Source organism: Phyllopteryx taeniolatus, chromosome 13 (genome assembly GCF_024500385.1).
Source record: "Phyllopteryx taeniolatus isolate TA_2022b chromosome 13, UOR_Ptae_1.2, whole genome shotgun sequence".
Lineage (NCBI taxonomy): Eukaryota > Metazoa > Chordata > Actinopteri > Syngnathiformes > Syngnathidae > Phyllopteryx > Phyllopteryx taeniolatus.
In genome coordinates, this window is record NC_084514.1 from 22506939 (window position 1) to 22529106 (window position 22168).

The window sequence follows — 22168 nt, forward strand, 5'->3', positions numbered from 1 at the left end:
TGCAGATTGTAATGGACATGTTGGTGAAGGTAATAAGGGTGATGAAGAAGTGATGGGTAAGTACGGTATCCAGGAAAGGAACTTGGAGGGACAGATGGTGGTAGACTTTGCAACAAGGATGCAAATGGCTGTAGTGAACACTTTTTTCCAGAAGAGGCACAAACATAGGGTGACCTACAAGAGCGGAGGTAGAAGCACACAGGTGGATTACATCTTGTGCAGACGATGTAATCTGAAGGAGGTTACCAACTGTAAGGTAGTGGTAGGGGAGAGTGTGGCTAGACAGCATAGGATGGTGGTGTGTAAGATGACTCTGGTGGTGGGGAGGAAAATTAGGAAGACAAAGGCAGAGAAGAGAGCCATGTGGTGGAAGCTGAGACAGGACGAGTGTTGTGCAGCTTTTCGGGAAGAGGTAATACAGGCTCTCGGTGGACGGGAAGAGCTTCCAGAAGACTGGACCACTGCAGCCAAGGTGATCAGAGAAGCAGGCAGGAGAGTACTTGGTGTATCTTCTGGCAGGAAAGGAGAGAAGGAGACTTGGTGGTGGAACCTCACAGTACAGGAAATCATACAAGGAAAACGGTTAGCTAAGAAGAAGTGGGACACTGAGAGGACCGAAAAGAGGCGAAAGGAATACATTGAGATGCGACACAGGGCAAAGGTAGAGGTGGCAAAGGCAAAACAAGAGGCATATGATGACATGTATGGCAGGTTGGACACTAAAGAAGGAGAAAAGGATCTATACAGGCTGGCCAGACAGAGGGATAGAGATGGGAAGGATGTGCAGCAGGTTAGGGTGATTAAGGATAGAGATGGAAATATGTTGACTGGTGCCAGCAGTGTGCTAGGTAGATGGAAAGAATACTTCGAGGAGTTGATGAATGAGGAAAATGATAGCGAAGGGAGAGTAGAAGAGGCAAGTGTGGTGGACCAGGAAGTGGCAATGATTAGTAAGGGGGAAGTTAGAAAGGCATTAAAGAGAATGAAAAATGGAAAGGCAGTTGGTCCTGATGACATTCCTGTGGAGGTATGGAAGCATCTAGGAGAGGTGGCTGTGGAGTTTTTGACCAGCTTGTTCAATAAAATTCTAGTGCGTGAGAAGATGCCTGAGGAATGGAGGAAAAGTGTACTGGTGCCCATTTTTAAGAACAAAGGTGATGTGCAGAGCTGTGGCAACTATAGAGGAATAAAGTTGATGAGCCACACAATGTAGTTATGGGAAAGAGTAGTGGAGGCTAGACTCAGGACAGAAGTGAGTATTTGCGAGCAACAGTATGGTTTCATGCCTAGAAAGAGTACCACAGATGCATTATTTGCCTTGAGGATGTTGATGGAAAAGCACAGAGAAGGTCAGAAGGAGCTACATTGTGTCTTTGTAGATCTAGAGAAAGCCTATGACAGAGTACCCAGAGAGGAACTGTGGTACTGCATGCGGAAGTCTGGAGTGGCAGAGAAGTATGTTAGAATAATACAGGACATGTACGAGGGCAGCAGAACAGCGGTGAGGTGTGCTGTCGGTGTGACAGAAGAATTTCAGGTGGACGTGGGACTGCATCAGGGATCAGCCCTGAGCCCCCTTCCTTTTTGCAGTGGTGATGGATAGGCTGACAGATGAGGTTAGACTGGAATCCCCGTGGACCATGATGTTTGCAGATGACATTGTGATCTGCAGTGAAAGCAGGGAGCAGCTGGAGGAACAGTTAGAAAGATGGAGGCATGCACTGGAAAGAAGAGGAATGAAGATTAGCCGAAGTAAAACAGAATATATGTGCATGAATGAGAGGGGTGGTGGGGGAAGAATGAGGCTACAGGGAGAAGAGATGGCAAGGGTAGAGGACTTTAAATACTTGGGGTCAACCGTCCAGAGCAATGGTGAGTGTGGTCAGGAAGTGAAGAAACGGGTCCAAGCAGGTTGGAACGGGTGGAGGAAGGTGTCAGGTGTGTTATGTGACAGAAGAGTCTCTGCTAGGATGAAGGGCAAAGTTTATAAAACAGTGGTGAGGCCAGCCATGATGTATGGATTAGAGACAGTGGCACTGAAGAGAAAACAGGAAGCAGAGCTGGAGGTGGCGGAAATGAAGATGTTGAGGTTCGCTCTCGGAGTGACCAGGTTGGATAAAATTAGAAATGAGCTCATCAGAGGGACAGCCAAGGTTCGATGTTTTGGAGACAAAGTTAGAGAGAGCAGACTTCAATGGTTTGGACACGTCCAGAGGAGAGAGAGTGAGTATATTGGTAGAAGGATGATGAGGATGGAGCTGCCAGGCAAGAGAGCTAGAGGAAGACCAAAGAGAAGGTTGATGGATGTCGTGAGGGAAGACATGATGGCAGTTGGTGTTCGAGAGGAGGATGCAGGAGATAGGCTCTCATGGAAAAGGATGACGCGCTGTGGCGACCCCTAACGGGACAAGCCGAAAGGAAAAGAAGAAGAATTATTCTAACACACTTCTCTGCCACTCCAGAGTTCTGCATGCAGTATCACAGTTCCTCTCTGGGTACTCTGTCATTGGCTTTCTCTAGATCCACAAAGACACAATGTAGCTCCTTCTGACCTTCTCTGTAATTTTCCATCAACATCCTCAAGGCAAATAATGCATCTGTGGTACTCTTTCAAGGCATGAAACCGTACTGTTGCTCGCAAATACTCACTACTGTGCTGAGTCTAGCCTCCACTACTCTTTTCCATAACTTCATCGTGTGGCTCATCAACTTTATACCTCTATAGTTCCCACAGTTCTGCACATCACCCTTGTTCTTAAAAATGGGCACGAGTACACTTTTCCTCCATTCCTCAGGTATTTTCTCACCCGCTAGAATTCTGTTGAACAAGCTGGTCAAAAACTCCACAGCCACCTCTCCTCGATGCTTCCATACCTCCACAGGTATGTCATCAGGACCAACTGCGTTTCCATTTTTCATCCTCTTTAATACCTTTATAACTTCCCCTTACTAATCATTGCCACTTCCTGGTCCACCACACTTGCCTCTTCTATTCTTCATTTTCCTCATTTATCAACTCCTCAAAGTATTATTTCCATCAATCCAACACACGACTGGCACCAGTCAACACATTTCCATCTCTATCCTTAATCACCCTAACCGGCTGCACATCCTTCCCACCTCTTTCCCTCTGTCTGGCCAACCTGTAGAGATACTTTTCTCCTTCTTTAGTATCCAACCTGGCATACCTGTCATCTTATGCCTCTTGTTTGGCCTTTGCCACCTCCTACCTTTGCCCTACATAGCATCTCAATGTATTCCCATCTCCTCACCTCGGTCCTCTCAGTGTCCCACTTCTTCTTAGCTAACCTTTTTCCTTGTATGATTTCCTGTACTGTGAGGTTCCACCACCTCCTTCTCTCCTTTCCTGCCGGAAGATACACCAAGTACTCTCCTGCCTGTTTCTCTGATCACCTTGGCTGGAGTGGTCCAGTCTTCTGGAAGCTCCTCCTGTCCACCAAGAGCCTGTGTCACCTCTTCCCAAAAAACCGCACAACGCTCTTCCTTTGTCAGCTTCCACCACATGATTCTCTGCTCTGCTTTTGTCTTCTTAAGCTTCCTCCCCACCACCATAGTCATCTTACACACCATCATCCTATGTTGTCTAGCCACACTCTCCCTTACCACTACCTTACAGTCAGTAACCTCCTTCAAATTACATGATCTGCACAAGATGTAATCCACCTGCGTGCTTCTACCTTCGCTCTTGTAGGTCACCCTATGTTCGTGCCTCTTCTGGGAAAAAAGTGTTTACTACAGCCATTTCCATCCTTTTTGCAAAGTCTACCACTATCTGTCCCTCCAAGTTCCTTTCCTGGATGCCGTACTTACCCATTACTTCTTCATCACCCCTATTTCCTTCACCAACATGTCCATTACAATCTGCACCAATCACGACTCTCTCTCTGTCTGGGATACTCAGAACTACTTCATCCAGCTCCTTCCAGAATTTCTCTTTCACCTCTAGGTAAGATCGTACCTGGAGGGCATAACCGCTAATCACATTATACATAAAAACACCCTCAATCTCAAGTTTCAGCCTCATCACTCAATCTGATACTCTTTTCACCTCCAAGACATTCTTGGCTAACACTTCCTTTAAAATAACCCTTACGACATTTCTCTTCCCATCTACACCATGGTAAAATAATTTAAACCCTGCCCCTAAACGTCTAACCTTACTGCCTTTCCACCTGCTCTCCTCGACACACAATATATCAACCCTTCTCCTAATCATCATGTCAACCAACTCCCGAGATTTTCCTGTCATAGTCCCAACATTCAAAGTCTCCACATTCAATTCTAGCCTCTGTGCTTTCCTCTTCTCTTTCTGCCTAAGAACCCGCTTTCCACCTCTCCTTTGTCTTCAACCCACAGTAGCTGAATTTCCACCTGCACCCTGCAGGTTAACAGTGCCGGGGACGGACGTTGTTAACCCGGGCCACGACCGACCCGGTATGGAATTCTTTAGATGAATGCTCATATTTGTTTGGCAAAGTTTTAAGCCGGATGCCCTTCCTGACGCAACCCTCTGCATTTATCCGGGCTTGGGACCGGCCTACAGTTTGCACTGGCTTGTGCCCCCCATAGGGCTGCATTATTTGTTAATTTAAAAAAAAATATATATATATATATCATAAATTTTATCAGTCTGAAATTAAATGTTTTATCTTTGTTGTGTATTCAATTGAATATATGTCTGTTTTTATTTGTTTTACACAACGTCCCAAGTTCATTGGAATTGTTTTTTTTTTACAAAAACAACTTGCCATTAAAGGTCTTTATTTTAACATATTGAAGTGTTTGTGTTTATCATCAGTGTGAGCGTAAGGAGGAGATGATCGAAAGGATCAAACTGCTGGACATTGAGACCCAGGCAGCCATTGTCTCTCACATCCAGGAGGTCAGTAGAGAACAGTGCATCCTTTAAATGATGATGATTATGAACATTATGAACTTTGCAATGCATATAAATCATGTAAAATAGTCAAGTAGTAATTTGACGCACAGATCTCAAGCCTGCCTTCTTTGACACTAGCACTGTTTTAGTTTGTTTGAGTAAGTATGTATGCATGTATGAACACAGTAATTGATCTTGGTTCGGTCCAAGAAGAGGAAGTCTTAACAAGGGGTGTAATGATTCGTTTTAACACCGATTCGATGTGTATCACAATTTGTGGTTGTCGATTTGATTAAAGGACGATATTGGTTCATCTAGAACAGTGGTAACCAACCTTTTGAAACCCATGATCTCTTTTTTCCTCAGAATGTAAGCTAAGATCTACCACAACTATAAACCTCTGAAACACAGACTTTCAATGCTGCTCTGTCATTTATTTTTGCACTTTTGACAGGACCAATGCATACATTCAAAGATTAGTCGCATGACTCTGAAATACAAAAAAAAAAAACATCATAAAAAAAAAAAAAAAAAAAGCTTAGTATCAAATGCCAACATGTTGGAATTAACATAAATTATAATTTGAAGGTAAAAAAAAAGGACATGAAATAGCTGCTCTTGGTATCTTTGCTTAAATACACAATAACTAGAGTGAAATTCTGTAATGTTTAAAAAAAATAAAATACTACTTTTTTCTCTTTTTTTAAATTAGGCTTAGGTTTTACTTTGAAAATGACTTGCGAGCTACTGTGATGGGCATGGAGATCCACCTGTTGATCACGATCGACGTGTTGGTTACACCTGATCTAGAATGATACGATCCAAAACAATTCAGTGGCTTGAAATCGATTCAGTAACTATCCATCCATCGATTATCTGAGCCGCTTATCCTCACAAGGGTCGCGGGTGCGCTGGAGCCTATCCCAGCTATCATCGGGCAGGAGCCGGGGTACACCCTGAACTGGTTGCCAGCCAATCGCAGGGCACATACAAACAAACAACCATCCGCACTCACATTCACAACTACGGGCAATTTAGAGTCTTCAATTAACCTATCATGCATGTTTTTGGGATGTGGGAGGAAACTGGAGTGCCTGGAGAAAACCCACGCAGGCACGGGGAGAACATGCAAACTCCACACAGGCGGGGCTGAGGATTTAACCCCGGTCCTCAGAACTGTGAGGCAGATGCTCTAACAAGACGCCCACCGTGCCGCCGATTCAGTAACTATTTACCCGAAAATTCAACCAGTGTGACTGTGAAATAAATACCTGGCTAATCGACAGCGCAGATGAAATTTACTAAAATACACACTTTGCCACACTTGATTCTTGGTTCCTGCTTTCCTGTACATCTTTTTTTTTGTCCCGTTGGGCTGTTAGGTGAATTAGAATTAGAATGGAGGATCCGTATCCCTTTCATGCCAGAACAGTTATACTGTGCCACAGTGGAGTTTTTAAGCTGCCACTGTGATTTTTTATTGAAAATTTAGTCGGACAGAACAAAGTTTTACAGGGGAGTGACAGAAAAACAAAAGTGAGAGACAGTGAAAAGATAACTAAATAATATAGGAAGAGAAGACAACAAAAGACAGGACATTAGCTGTAAGAAGAATGAGGAAAGTAAATGCCTAGTACAATGACACATTAGATTCGAGTGTTGTATGGGGCAGTAGTGCTACACCCTGAAAGGAAGGACAGGACAACAAGACTGGAAAGGACAAGGACCGGAGGGGAAGCATCCATGACAGCGGTAGTGAATCGGCTGTACGGCTGAAGTGTGGTGGGAGTGGCTATGTAAATTCTAAACATCTATACAAACAGAGTGCAAGTGAGTGGATACCCAGGAAGTTCGCATAGTTATGAGTTATTTATCGCAATGAGTGAGTTGCCCCACACCAAGCAAATAAGTCCTAGAGGTGAGTATCTTCGGACACATGCAAGTGAATTGACAGCGTCTCGCATGCACAATAACCTTCAGAAGTGACTTGTACTTGCTGCGCCTGCACCACGAGGGCTCAGGAAAGAAAGGTGGGGTCGGGCCCAGGAGCCCACCCAAGAGCAGCCCGGTGGACTTTACACCACCCACACTGAGGGTCCCAGGGCAGTCCAGAAAAAGACGAGAACAGAAGATCCCCAATCCATGCATGTGTCCTTTCATTGTGCAAATCAGTCAAAAGTGTGAGAAAGAGAAAAAGTAAATAAATGAACGAGGAAAAAAAAGACAACAACAAAGAATACAGAAGGCAAAACTTTACTTTTACATTTACAATATGTTGTTATTGTCAGATGGCATTCTACCCAGGCAGAGGAATCAAAGATCTAGCTTCAGCAAGATGAAGAAGGGTGACCAGCTATCTGTGTAATTATGTAATTGATTTTTTTCATTACGCAGATATTTTTTCTAATGCAGTATATTCTCTGATGAGATTTAATTAATATTGATAGATTGTTTATTTTTCCAGTTTGGTAAAAATGTTTTCTTAGCGATAGCTAATGCAACGGGTATTGATTGTAAATGTTTATTCAGGAGGTCGATTGTGCTTAATTCACCAAGTATGCACAATCTTGAGGAAAGTAGAATTCTGCAGTTCAAAATATACGAGAGTTTCTGCATGACCGAAGTCCAAAAGCATTGAATTGGTGTGCATTCCCATAGAGCATGAAAATAGGTGTCTGGTGTATTTTTAGTGCATTACGTGCATATGTTAGATGAAGTGAAGCCCATTTTATGCATATTTTATTGAGTGAAGTGTGTTCTATGGAGCACTTTATATTGTATAAGCTGGAAATTTGTATTTTTGTCATCCTAAACATATTGTTCCATATCTGCATCCAGTAATTACAGTTTTTACAGTAATTACTTTTTCTAATTAGTGATTGGTAAGTGCATTGATTTTGTGCATGAGATTAATTTATAAATTTTGCTTCACTATTTGCTGAACAAACTCTGATGGTTGAAGGGTGCTCTGAAGTGTTGGGATTTTTGTTTTTTTTAATCGCTGTTTTATATTTATTGTATTGAAGGAAGTTTCCACTTCTTATTTGAAATTCTTCAAATGATTCATCAGGTCTCAAAAAAATATTATTGTTAAATAGTTGTTGGTAGTCAATTCCACACTGTCCCCATGTGCTAAAATAAAGGCATATGTTGTTAATTTCGAAATCTAGATTGTGCCAGATTGGGGAGATCATACTGGGAGCTAATTGACATTATGTAGCTTCTAAACTTTTCCACCAAGCAGTTAAGGTGGATGTGATTATTGGTTTCTTGAAACAGTTATGGTGTTTGAGACTTGTAGAAATAAATGGGAATTTTGAGAGTTTGATGTTATTGCAGTCTGTCTGTTCCAATTCTAGTCAACAATGATGCTGCTCCCTGCAGTGCATCCATTTGATGAGGTATTGGAATTGGTTAGCTTAATAATAGTTTTTAAAGTTGGAAGCATTAAGGTCTCTTTACTTTTCTGAAGCAAAGCAAATCTAATTTATTTATATAGCACATTTCATACACAAGATAACTCAATGTGCTTTACATGCTTATAAGCAATTAAAAACAGAAAAAACCCTGCTTACAAACATTTGAAACATAGAGGGAAAAAACAAAAATAAAAGTACAATTAAAACAGCGTACAGTGTAAGAAATATTTAAAAGTGGAAATGGTCTAAAAAGCATGAGAAAAAGAAGAGTTTTTAACCTGGACTTAATAACATTCACACTTGGGGCTGACGTCACTTCTGTTGGCAACTTATTCCATTTGTGTGCAGCATAATAGCTAAATGCTGCTTCACCATGTTTGCTTTGGACTCTGTGCTCCATTATTTGACCTGAGTCTGTCGATCTCAGAGCCCAACTGGGTTTATATTCCATGAGCATTTCTTACATGTATTCAGGACCTAAACCATTGAGTGATATATAGACCAGTAGCAGAACTTTAAAATCTATTCTAAAGCTGGCTGGGAGCCAGTGTAAAGACTTTAGAATTGGAGTAATATGCTCTGACCTATTTGTTCTAGTCAGACCCCGAGCTGCAGCATTCTGAATGAGCTGAAGCTCTTTAATGCTCTTTTTGGGGAGTCGAGTCAGAAGACCATTACAATAGTCAAGTCTACTTGAGCTAAAAGCATGGATGAACTTCTGGTCTGCTTGGCACATGCAATCCTTCACTCTGGATATGTTCTTCAGATGGTAGAAAGCAGTTTTAGTAATTTATTTATGACTGTTGAAAGTCAGGTCGGAATCTATCAGAACACCAAGGTTTCTGACTTAGTCTTTGGTTTTTAAAGAGAGCGACTCCAGGTATTTACTAACGGCAGTCCTCTTTTCTTTATTGCCCAAAACAATTATCTCAGTTTTGTTGTGGTTTAATTGAAGAAAACTTTGGCCCTTTATCTTAGACAGTGACACAATACTTCAACTGAACTGTAGTCGTCTAGAGACACTGCTAGATATACTGTAACTGTGTGTCATCTGCATACCTATGATAGTCAAACTTAAAGTTCTGAAGAATTTGACCCAAGGGTAGCATATACAGCCTGAACAGGAGGGGTCCAAGAACTGACCCTTGAGGGACCCCATAGGTCATTCCCATTCAATTAGATTGAACACTTACAATGGTTACAAAATAACTGCTTTCCTCCAGATAGGACCTCAACCATTTAAGGACTGTTCCATTTAGTCCTACCCACGTTTCCAACTTGTTCAGCAGTATATTATGATCTACTGTATCAAAAGCCGCACTGAGATCCAACAAGACCAGAATTGACACCTTTCTCAAGTCAGTATTCAACTTTATATTATTTAGCAGTTTGATAATAGTAGATTCTGTACTGTGATGAGTTCGGAAACCTGATTGAAATTAGTCAAACAGTCCATTTAAGTTCAAGAAATTGCTGAGTTGATTAAAAATAAAAATAACTTTCTCAACAATCTTGGCTATGAAAGGGAGATTTGAGATGGGTCTGTAGCTTGCTAACATATTTTTTTAGAAGAGGCTTAATGGCAGCTACTTTTAGAGCTTTAGGAAACTCACCTGACTGAAGTGAGGTATTGATTATTTGCTGCAAATCAGCTAGCACAGACTTCGCAATAGCTTTGAAAAAGTCAGATGGAATTGAGTCAAGCCAGCTCGTTGATGGTTTCAGCTGCTGAACCGTTCTCTCAACAGTTTTTTTGGTCAACTGTATCAAATTCTGATATGGTAATAGAGTTTTTCCTGGGTGGCTTCAGATGTACAATCATTTTATCATTTGGCTGATTTGTGCTGATATTTAACCTGATGCATTGTATTTTTTCACTGGAATAACAAGCAAATTCATTGCATTTATCTGCTGTTAGTGTTCTGGAGCTATCTGATTCTGGGGGTTTGTGAGCTTGTCAACCACAGCAAACAAAGTGCGAGTATTGTTGAAGTTCTTACTGATGATTTCAGAAAAGTATTGCTGTCTCGACCTGACTAACTCTTGGTTAAAATTACAAAGACTTTGTCTGTAGAGGTCATAGTCAATTTGGAGTTTATTTTTTCCTCCACTTACATTCTGCTTTCCTCCACTTTGATTTAGATGTCTTTACCATTGTTGTGCTCCTCCACATTGTTCTAGGTCGCCTCAAGACTGTCTTAGTTTTAATAGGAGCGACAGCATTCAAGACATTTGAGATTTTCCAGGTGAAATTATCCAAAAGTTCATCAACTGTCTCAGCATTCGCAGTTTGTGGCACAGCTATGGTCTCCATGAACGTAGTGATGGTACTCTCATTTATCTACCTTTTTCCTTATAGACATAGAGGTTGTCTGAACTTTTGGAAGAATCTGTAATTCAAAGAATACAGAAAAATGGTCAGAAATAGCCATATCCTTAATCTCTACTGATATAATTTCAACATCCTAAGAGATGACCAGGTCTAAGATGTGACATTGAGTGTGGGTTGGACTCTTAATATGTTGAGAGAGGTCAAATTTGTCTCGTATAGCAGAGAGTTGTTGAGATTTTTTTCCCATGTTATTGTCAAAATGAATGTTAGTCTCCTGTTATGACAAAATAGTTGTAGTTAGTACAAATAACTGACAGCAGTTCTGGAAAATCCTCCATTAATTTTCATTAATAATGGTTTGATAGTTTCACAGTTTATCCTCACTAAGTTTGTAGTTTTCCTTTTTTTGCCATACTTCTTTGACCAACTTTCTGTCCCTTGTAATTACAGGGACGAAAAATATCCATAGGGGACTGACTTATTCTGAAGAGTGGATAAACTAATTCTATTTTTCATATTCTTTGAATAAAAATGTATTATGGCAGAATCTGGTTTGGAACCATTTTATTCTGATCTTAAATGGAATGATTTTGGTGATTGTACATCAACTTAGTGGCTTCAAGTTCTCATATAGTATTCCCCGGCTTGTAGATGACTGCGTTCAGCAAACAGTTTTTCGCAAGTCTGTTATGTTTCGTCCTCGATTGTTTTTGATTACTGCAAGACCAAAATGCATCCATACTTTTGATTTAAGCTTCGCTGGACGCTCGTGTTTGTTTTGCCCTGTGCTCCTTTCCTGCACTCCGCATGCACTGCGCAGGGGATCATGGGAGATGCGGTTTGCTACTCAGACCAGACCACTCAGTAGCGCCAGAAACACACTACACTGTTTCATACTCCCATGATTCCCTGCGATGTCACAGACAGGAAAACTTAATTGTGTAGTCTTTCTCATTGAAAGTTCTAAAAAACACACACACACGCATCCATCTAAAGTTTGTTGTGCGTGCATCCAATGTGTTATTTCCTAGTATCAATACAATCGGTTGACTACCTTTTAAAATTATTTAAATCAAAACATTTATGTCCGGAAGGCTAATTTGGTGAGCAGAGCTCGATCCAGTTGGATCATAGGAATATACTATAAGGGGAATTAACCATGTAACATGGTTAAAACTAGCGGTGTCATGATTTGCGGTGGAAAGGTGATCCTATACAACTGGCAAATGGCTGAATAAGGTTGCCTGTAAACAGATGGGACCATTACCGAACTTCAGTTTGGGATGTACAATGGGAGGAAAAAGTATGTGAACCATTCGGAATTTCTGCATAAATTGGTCATAAAAAGTAGTCTGATCGTCATCTAAATCACAAAAAAAAACAGAGTCTGCTTAAACTAATACCACACGAAAAATTCTTTTTTTAAGTAAGTTAACCCTCAGATTTAATAACTGGTTCTATGGGCAGCTATAACCTCAACCAAACGTTTCGAGCCACGCACCCCAAACGTTTCCTGTAGTTGCATATCAGACGTGCTCAACAAGCTGGTTGAATTTTGGTGCAATGACGTGTAAATCTTTTTGGTATACTAGTGTCCAAAGTTACCACACGTGTCCCAGATACCAGCACTTGAGGCAGTAGGAATCATGATTAGAAGTATAAAATCGTACGGTTGTTGTACTAGAGCGGCTACAACTACCGGAGACAAATTCCTTGTGTGTTTTTTGGACATACTTGGCAAATAAAGATGATTCTGATTCTGAAAATAAAAATTCAACAGCACAGAGATGTAACAGTATCTTGGATTCTACATTGATAAAGTTTTTTTTAAGTTCCAAAACCCCAACCCCCGAACGGTTCCTCCGGCCTGTGGTGTCGCCTCCGACGCTGCAGAGGGGGGTGTCCACACCCACATGGGCTCGCGCCTCCCCGGCCAGCCGGACCCCACAGAGTCAACCTGGCCCACTCAGCTGCCCTTCTGTGGACTCGGCCGCCTTGTCAGCAGCCGGTCCGTGCCTGACTTTGGCCTAGCGACGGAGGTGGCCGCTCCGTGAGCCGGTGGCGGGCTGTTGGGTGAGGCCAGAGTTTCTCCAGCCTGCTCCCGCTCCGCCACACTGTGATTTGCAGTTTTGCTTTTAAATGTGTTTTTATGAGGTGCAAAATAAAAAATTTTACTCGCAAATTGCGACGCTAATCATCTTATTTCGAGCCTTACAGTACAATGTTGTGCAGTTCTACACAACTGATTATAACTACTCCAACAGCCGTATTATAATGTCTGTGTTTTGTAGGTAACCCACAATCAGCAGAATGTTCTTGACCTTTCATGGCTGGAGGAAGGAACAGGGCTTGCACAGGAAGAGCTCAAACCATTGTCACGCAGCATGGCTACATCTCTACAGCAACTGATTGCGGAGAGAGACAAGGCCAGTGAGGTAAAAAATGAATTCAAAAAAATGAATAAAAGGATTTTAAAAAACATTCACAATTTCTATTGCAGACATCTCAGTAAAATAGTAATCATAAATTAGGCTTGCTTTTAAAGCAAAATCACAGTGGATCAGGTGTGACGGTAGTTATCTGGTGCGGTCCTGTCCTGCCCGAGGCCCGGACCCACGCGACTACCATCCCCTGGCTTGGGCGTCAAGTGCCCTAACCAGAAGGCCAAAAGCTCTGGCTGCTAACCTGCTGACCAGCGCTACTCTTCAGTCTTTAGAGTAGTGAGGTTTTGACAAGTGTACTTTTTGCACAGTACAAGCTCGTGTCTGTTACATAGGCAGCAATTGAGAGTTTCGAACATGCAGGAGCAATTCCTAATGTATGAAAACAAATATACATCTATAACATATTTATATGAAGAATGAACTTTTCAATATATTATTGTTTAATGACAATTGCTTTAAATCCTTTTAGGTCATTGTAGATCTTACACAGGAGAGGGACTACTTGTCCAGCCTGAATCCCCAGGAAAGACAAATAAGTAGCCCAGAACAAGTGAACACTTCTGGAGGTCTGGTAGTGAATAACAAAGGATCAGCCTTGACTGTGGCCAGCCTCACCAAAGAAGAGAAGCAGCATTTATCTGTAGAGCTCGCTGATACGAAGGCCAAGCTTCGCAGATATAGACAAGAACTGTGAGTCAGTCTACTGAGGCTTAAAATCTTATGCAGGAGGCAGACGATAAATTGGACCGTTCTGTATGCAGGGAAGAGAAGGTTGAGCAGTTGATGGATTCCAAACACGAGGTGGAGCATCTAGATCAGGAGCTTCAGAGACTTAAACAAGAGGTCAGATTCACTTTTATTAATGTACTAGATTCTTGTACTAATACTAGATTGTAATGTACTTGTAATGTACTTGTAATGTACTAGATTCATTATTAATGTATACCTGTTCTGTCTGCTTCATCATCTAATATTTTGTGTGTATGATTTTGCCATCATTATACAGTGGGTACGGAAAGTATTCAGACACCCTTAAATGTTTCACTCTTTGTTATATTGCTACCATCTGCTTAAATCATTTCCCCCCCTCATTAATGTACACACAGCACCCCACATTGACAGGGAAAAAAAACGGAATTGTTGATTTTTTTATTTTTTTATTTTTTTTCAGATTTACTAAAAAAGAAACACTGAAATATCATACAGCCATAAGTATTCAGACCCTTTGGTCAGTATTTAGTAGAAGCACACTTTTGAGCTAATACAGCTATGAGTCTTTTTGGAAATTTTTTCACACCTGGATTTGGAGATCCTCTGCCATTCCAATCTGTGCCTTGCCAGAATTCTGTCTCTGAGTTCTTCAGGCAGTTCCTTTGACCTCATGATTCTCATTTGCTCTGACATGCATTGTGACCTGTAAGGTCTTACATAGACAGGTGTGTGGCTTTCCTAATCAAGTCCAGTCAGTATAATCAAACACAGCTGGACTCAAATGAAGGTGTAGAACTATGTCAAAGATGATCAGAAGACATGGACAGCACCCAAGTTATATATATGAGTCTCACAGCAACGGGTCTGAATACTTATGGCTGCAATATAACAAAGAGTGAAAAATTTAAGGGGGTCTGAATACTTTCCATACTCACTGTATGTCATAAAACATCAAGTCCAATATGTAATGTTCCTTAGGATAAAATGGCCTCCTGGAGCTCATAATTGTTAACACAATTAACGACCTGAATTGAATGGAAATTTCAGATTCTTTGGTCTCACCAAAACTGTCTTAAAAGTCTATTATGGTGCAAAGAAACGATTTGTCAGCGATACCTAGAATTGCTCAGATTTGATAACATGACACATGGACATTGCAACCTTTACACTGTCATCTGACGAGTTGCCATTATGTGAAAATATGGTTTATATTATTACTGATTGTAAGTAGGCTACATTGTAAAGATAGCATGGCCTGAGATACCGTGAATTTATTTTGTCAGTCTACAATGGCTCAAAGCGAAAAGCGATCTTTTCTTCTCGCATGAGAATTGTCCCCGCATGTCCTCATGAAGAACGCATGCACGTATTTCTGTTTCTGTTTTGTGTTTCAGAACCAGTCGCTGTCTTGTGAGGCTCGCTCTGTACGAGTTTATCGGGACGAGGTTGACTCCTTGAGGGAGAAAGCGGCCCGGGTCGACCGACTAGAAACTGAGCTCACCCGATGTAAAGAGAAACTCAATGACGTTCACTTCTACAAGACAAGAGTGGAGGTAAACAAAACCTCGACTCACATTTGTGCATCGATTTTGACTATATATTCTTTATGACGTTTTGGTTTGGGTGGAACGGTGGGGGACTGGTTAGCACGTCTTTCAAATCCCGGCCTCGCCTGTGTGGAGTATGCATGCAAAATCGCGATCACTGTTAAAATTTTATTGATTGTGAAGCCCTAGTATCTACAATACACAGAATGTGCTCAGTTGATTTGGAAAAAGCATATAAAATATAGCAGTACATTACACATTAAATATTAATGAGAAACTTTGACTCTCTAGTAACTGATTCAACAATGTTTAGCACACCATTATAAAAAAATAAAAAAATCTGAAAACTGCAACCCACGATGAAGCCAGAGCGACTCATCAGTCATCTATACTTAATGTGTGTGGCTTTGTTTGCCTGTATGACCCATCAGGAGCTACGTGAAGACACCCTGACTCTTATGGAGACAAAGGTGTTGCTGGAGGAGCAATTATCAGTCTCCAGAGGGCGCTGTGAGAAAGTTCATGCTATGGAGAAAGACAACCTGCTACTACGGGCCAAAATAAATGACTTGGAAATGGTATGGCATTATTATCTCACATGGATACACATGGATAAAAGTGTTGGTACCCCACTGTTAATGAAAGAAAAACCCAAAGTGGTCATAGAAATAACTTAAATCTGACGAAAATAATAATCAATACAAATCTAATGAAAATTAACCAATGAAAATCAGACATTGCTTGTGAATTTTGGTTCAACAGAATTCTTTGAAAAACAAACTCATGACACAGGCCTTGACAAAAATGATGGTATCCTTAACTTAATATTTTGTTGCACAACCATGTGAGGCAATCACTGCAATTGAATAATTTTTGTAACTTTCAATGAGACTTCTGCACCTTTCAGCAGGTATTTTTGCCCACTCTTCATGACCAAACTGCTCCACTTGTCTGAAGTTTGAAGGGTGCTTTCTCCAGACGGCATGTTTCAGCTCCTTCCACGGATGTTCGATACAATTTAGATCAGGGCTCATAGAAGGGAACTTCAGAATAAGTGTTTTGCTCTTACCCATTCTTGTTCTTGGGTGTTTTAGTTTCTCTCTCTCTCTCTCTCTCTCTCTCTCTCTCTCTCTCTCTCTCTCCCTCTCTCTCTACCCTTTTATGTTGAAACTCATGCTTTTATTTTGACACAAACACCGTAGAACCGTAAGTTTTGTGAGTTCCGTGACGTGCCATGCACGAAACTGAGTGAAAGAGAAAAGATAGCCGTGGCGGGGCACACCTCCAATCTATATGCAGTAAGAGACTGTGTGAGATGTGTGAAGCAAGGCCTAATACAGTATATGTTAATGTATGTGTCATATCATACACTGAACAAAAATATAAACACAACACTTTTGGTTTTGCTCCCATTTTTCGTGTGCTGGACTCCAAGATCTAAAACTTTTTCTACATACACAAAAGGCCATTTCCCTCAAATATTGTTCACAAATCTGTCTAAATCTGTGTTAGTGAGCATTTCTCCTTTGTCAAGATAATCCATCCCACCTAACAGGTGTGGCATATCAAGATGCTGATTAGACAGCATGATTATTGCACAGGTGTGCCTAAGGCTGGCCACAATAAAAGGCCACTCTGAAATGTGCAGTTTTGCTTTATTGTGGAAGTCTGGGGGGGTCAGAAAACCAGTGGGTATCTGGTGTGACCACCATTTGCCTCACGCTCGCCTGTCAACATACAGTTTGGCAAATTTCAGTCTGGGTTTTTTATTTTTAGCAGTCCTTGGTCGTCTCCCATGAAGTCCACTTTGGCTCAAACAACGACGTTGCGATCTGACACCGATGTACCTTGAACTTAGAGTTCACCTTTAATTTATTTGTACATCTCCCTGTGGTTAAAATATTTTCAATCTTTTCTCGGGGTGCTATCATTTTGTCCAGGCCTGTTTCATGAATTTGTTTTAAAAAAAAAAATTGTCTGATTTTTATTGGTACATTTTCATTACATTTTTATTTATTATTACTTTTCTCAGATTCAATTTATTTCTGTGACCACTGTGGGTTTTTCTTTCATTAAAAGAGGGGTACCAACAATTTTATCCACGTGTGTAACTCTTCAGGCACTTTCACGCCTGGTCTCAATTGCAGGTCATGCGTCTTGCAACAGGATAATGACCCAAATCACACAGTTAAAAACACCAAGAACCAAAACATTGGACCATTCTGAAGTGGCTTTCTCTGAGCCCTCACCTAAATCCTATTGAACATCTGTGGAAGGAGCTAAAACAGGCCGTCTGGAGAAAGCACCCTTCAAACCTGAGACAACTAGAGCAGTTTACTCCAGTTTGTTCCACAGTGGGCCAGAATACCTGCGAGAGGTGCAGAAGTCTCATTGAAAGTTACAAAAATCGTTTCATTGCAGTGATTGACTCAAAAGGTTGCGCAACCAAATATTAAGGGTACCATAATTTTTTTGTACAGGCCTGTTTTATGAGTTTGTTTTTAAAATAATTCTGTTGAACCACAATTAAAAAGCAACGTCTGATTTTCACTGGTTAATTTTCATTAAAATTTTATTTATTATTACTTTTGTCAGTTTCAAGTTACTTCTATGACTACTGAGTTTCTTTCATTAACAGAGGGGTACCAACAATTTTATCCACGTGTACACTTGCTTTTCTTAATACACTATCAAGGACAAATAAAAATGCTATGTTACAATTGCTCATTGCAGAGCACAATTATCCATTATCTAGACAAAACAATTAAACAGGCAAAATGTTTTATAAAGTAGTATTTATATCTATGTACCCACAGCATTCTGATTACTTGCACAATCTACAGACTTTTTGATATAGCCCTTGCTCTTATTAGTGTACAAGTAGTCATAACAGTTTGGCATTGTATGTTGTACTGTATTTGCTTTAAGAAACAAATGTTTGTCTGTGTTCTTTGCAGGAGAGAGACAGTGAACGGCGTCGGCTAGAGGAGCTGGTGGAGGAGAACATGCTTCTGGAGATCGGACAGAAACAGAGTATGAATGAATCAGCTCATCTGGGATGGGAACTGGAACAGCTCACCAAAAACCAAGACAATTCTAACTCAGAGAGTAAGACACTCACTAATTTTCCATTACTATTTTTCATCACTATGACTTACCCATTTTTGTCATGCTGCAGCCCGGAAATCGTTTGTCCACGAGCTCAATGAGTGTGTCTCCAGTCGTGTTTTGAAGCTGGAGAAAGAGAACAGGGAGCTGCAAACCTCTATTGAGAGACTAAAAGAGGAGAATCACCATCTGCAGGAGAAGCAGCTCCATACCCAAGAGCTAGACCGGGAGAACCAAGGTCTTGGTAAAAAGGTAAAAAAAAATTTAATAAAAAAATTTAAATGTTTAAAGCCATTTAAGCCATTCACAGAAAAAAATTAAGTGGACCCCGGCAGTCAAACCATGTGGGCCCTAAGGCTTGCACGTGCAAAATCGAGTGCAAACCTAAGTGCTCCTGCAAACAGGTGTGGAAGCTGATCGACTAACCAGGCTCACCCATGATTGCGTCTGCAAAACTCACTAAATTTTCTAACAGTTCATTTTGCGTCTTCCTAAGAGGAGTATATGCGAATAGATTAATTCAGCATGCCCTATTGCGGGGTATAGGGGCTGATTTTGTGTCTTTATAAGTACTATGCTAACCAGTACTCAAAGTGGTGCCAGTGTAGTACAGACAACATGAGAGGCTGCGGGAACACCTTTTTGAAATCCGAAAACAAACAGAAACAAAAATTATCATGACATATTGTCTATTCAGCAATGCAAGATTCTGAATGATCCCAGGGCTGGATTGTAATCAGTCGCAAGAAGGAGTCATGCCATATCGCCTGATAAAACTCCTTTCAGTGCACGGTGAAAATAGGGCTGCCCTCTCCCAGAGCAGTTGACCAGGTGTGCTGTCCCAAATTTTAAACACGTTATGCAGGATGGGCACTTGCATCCAGTTGCTGTGCACTTGGAACAAGTTAAATTAAACTAAACATGGCTTTTATGTAGTTGCTGGCTTCTTCAAAATTATTGGAGCGATCGATTCGTTTTCTGTAACTTATTATTAAGTTATATTAGTAATATTTATGTTAGTAATATTTTAGTTTCCTCTTCTACTAACACTTCCAATTACGGCTGGGCGATTAAACGAAATGTAATCGTTATTTCGATTTTGGCTTCTCAGAAAATTTTTATAATTGACGAAAAATGATTAATGTGCCATGGCACATGATGTGTATGCAAGTTTCTGCATTGTCAACCCACCCTGAACATACCCTGTGTTGCTTGTAGCAAGCGTGTGACACATGCGCTACCTGAGCGTGCTTTAAGCTGTTTATTGACACCCCAGTTGGTTTTTGTTTTAAAACTAAATGCACAACAAAAAGAATTACACACATTATAAATTTAAATACAAGGCACACATCGTTTTAGAAGTCGCCAGCTTATGCTAACAGTCAATGGAAAACCCTGCTGACGGGCTAGCTAACATTAGCATTAGATTACAGGAGGGACTTATCTTCTAATAACGAATATTCACACACAAACGCCGTAGTAACACGTACAGAAAGACAATATAACAATACCTACGGGCATATATTCTTCCTAATCTGTGAAAAATTAGTTTAATAACGTTTTACTGTTTTCTTCTTGTTCTACTATTTAGCTTGCTGTAAATATGCAGCTGTATGCATTTATCGCACCACACTGCCCCTAAGAGGCCAAGGCACGCACAGCAGGAACAGCAGCTACAGTCATGGCTTTGTAAAAAAAACACAAATGATTTTTTCCCTGGCGACACGGTTAGACTGGTTAGAGCGTCTGCCTCACAGTACCCCGCCTCCTGCCCGATGACAGCTGGGATTGGCTCCAGCACTCCCGCGACCTGGGTCAGAAAATGGATGGATGGATGGATTTTTTTCCCTCTGTGACTGTTTGACATGAAATCAGGATAAAGGTTTCCTGTTTTAGGTCAATTAGGATTATCAACATAAATTTTATTTGATAAATGCCAGAATATTGAGATGTTTTTTTATTTATTTTTATTTTTTTTAGTCACCCCAGGTGTGCCGGTGTTTATATCCATGGCTTTAACTGTTGTTTTTTTTTATATTTATATGTTTTAATATATTATTATTTTACTTATTAATTTGTTTTCAGTTTGTTCTTTTAAGTTGTATTTAAAGTTGAGTTTTGGTAGTTAAATAAATACCGTTTTCAGTTTGTTCTTTTAAATCAAATTTAAAGTTGAGTTTTGGTAGTTAAATACTAAGTTTTTAAATCATTGAATAATCATGATTCTTAATTGTGATTTCAATATCAATCAAAATAATTGTGATTATTACTTTTTCCATAATCGCCCAGCCCTACTTCCAATTCCATCACTTCAAACTTCATTTTGCGCTTGCGGTGCTTTCTCAAATGTTCCATGATGAAAACCATCAGTGCGACCTAAAACGCAAAACCCCTTTTTAAATGCGGCGGTCTCCACCACCTTTTTACACCTGTAGCCAAATCAACTGTAATATTAAAAAGTGACCAGCCGAAGGACCTGTTTGGACATGGTAATAAGATCACCCATGTTACGGTAAATTATAACGCTTCAAACAACACATGGGCAGCCCAGAGTGTTGTACCTTATATGATAGCTATGAAAGAGGACACGCTTCAGCTTCAGAATGAAACTACCGTAGGCAGGCACACCACAGCTGTGTGAGTGGTGCGTTCAGGGACGCTCCATAAATGGGAGTGATTGTGTTGCTTTGTAATACAGTACATAATTGTAAAAATTGATTACTAGGAAAATTAGTATTTGTATCGGCATGCTTTAGTTAAAACACTGTACAATCACACTGTGATAATCCATCCATCCAACCACTGTGGGAACATGGAATTGATTTTACTTTCTATTATAAGAGTAGATAAGATCAAATATTTTGCTAATACAGTCAGCCATAGCAGCTAGGAATGCAAAGTTATCAATGTCCTTTCACCATTGTTCCTGTCATACTGTGTTGCATGTTTTTGTTTGAACATTGAGGACAAAAGTTCTGTTTTTGTTGTAATTCTTCATTTAAAAAAACATCACATCTTTCCTCATGTCTTTGAGATTGTAGGGTGAAAGCTGCAGCTGGCTACTAATGCGGATTGAATGGGTGGCAGCAATGGCAAAATAAAATGCAGGTATTTTGAGGGTAATATAGCCTGTCAACGATATATTGGGGGAAAAAATGTTTTTTAATTGAAGTATGAGCTAGTTTGTTTTTGGAATGGTGAACTGAACTTTGAACTAGTGTGAAAATGAATTTCTCACATTGCAATATATATTTTTTTTTATGAAGCAAGGCAGCACAGTGAATAAGAGGTTAGCACGTCTGTCTCGCAGTTCTGAGGTTTTGGATTTGAATCCAGGCTGCTCCATGTTATTCCTGCTCCCACATAAAAAAAAAAAAAAACACATATTAAACATTTACAGAACAAGAAATTAAATACAGTTTATATCAATATATATTTCAATTTATATTGAATTTATTTTGTCATATTTGGTGTTGGAGTAATCCAAACGTAAATGAAAGTAATTAAATTACATTACTTTCATATTGTGGTACTTGGATTACGTTACTGACTACATTTTATAACAGGTAACTAGTAATTGTATCAGAATATATTTTTAAAGTAACCGTCACAACCTTGCTGATTTACTTAAAAGTTAGGCTTAATTTTCTTGTTCTGTTTTAATTGAGATTTAGGCTTGAGAAGCCTGTGGTGCTTCAAATTGTATC

General features: G+C 40.3%; 1 protein-coding gene across 4 annotated transcripts in view; it reads left to right on the top strand.

Moving 5' to 3' along the window:
* The window catches only part of ccdc88c (coiled-coil domain containing 88C), a 127070-nt gene that overhangs the window by 53519 nt on the left and 51383 nt on the right, over positions 1 to 22168 (top strand). For all 4 annotated transcript variants that reach the window (XM_061793688.1, XM_061793689.1, XM_061793691.1 and 1 more), the window contains 8 exons: positions 4820 to 4903; positions 12943 to 13086; positions 13565 to 13785; positions 13857 to 13938; positions 15201 to 15359; positions 15785 to 15931; positions 18311 to 18461; positions 18532 to 18713. In XM_061793688.1, the coding sequence (XP_061649672.1) occupies positions 4820 to 4903; positions 12943 to 13086; positions 13565 to 13785; positions 13857 to 13938; positions 15201 to 15359; positions 15785 to 15931; positions 18311 to 18461; positions 18532 to 18713 (1170 nt within the window). The remainder of the gene's footprint in view (positions 1 to 4819; positions 4904 to 12942; positions 13087 to 13564; positions 13786 to 13856; positions 13939 to 15200; positions 15360 to 15784; positions 15932 to 18310; positions 18462 to 18531; positions 18714 to 22168) is intronic.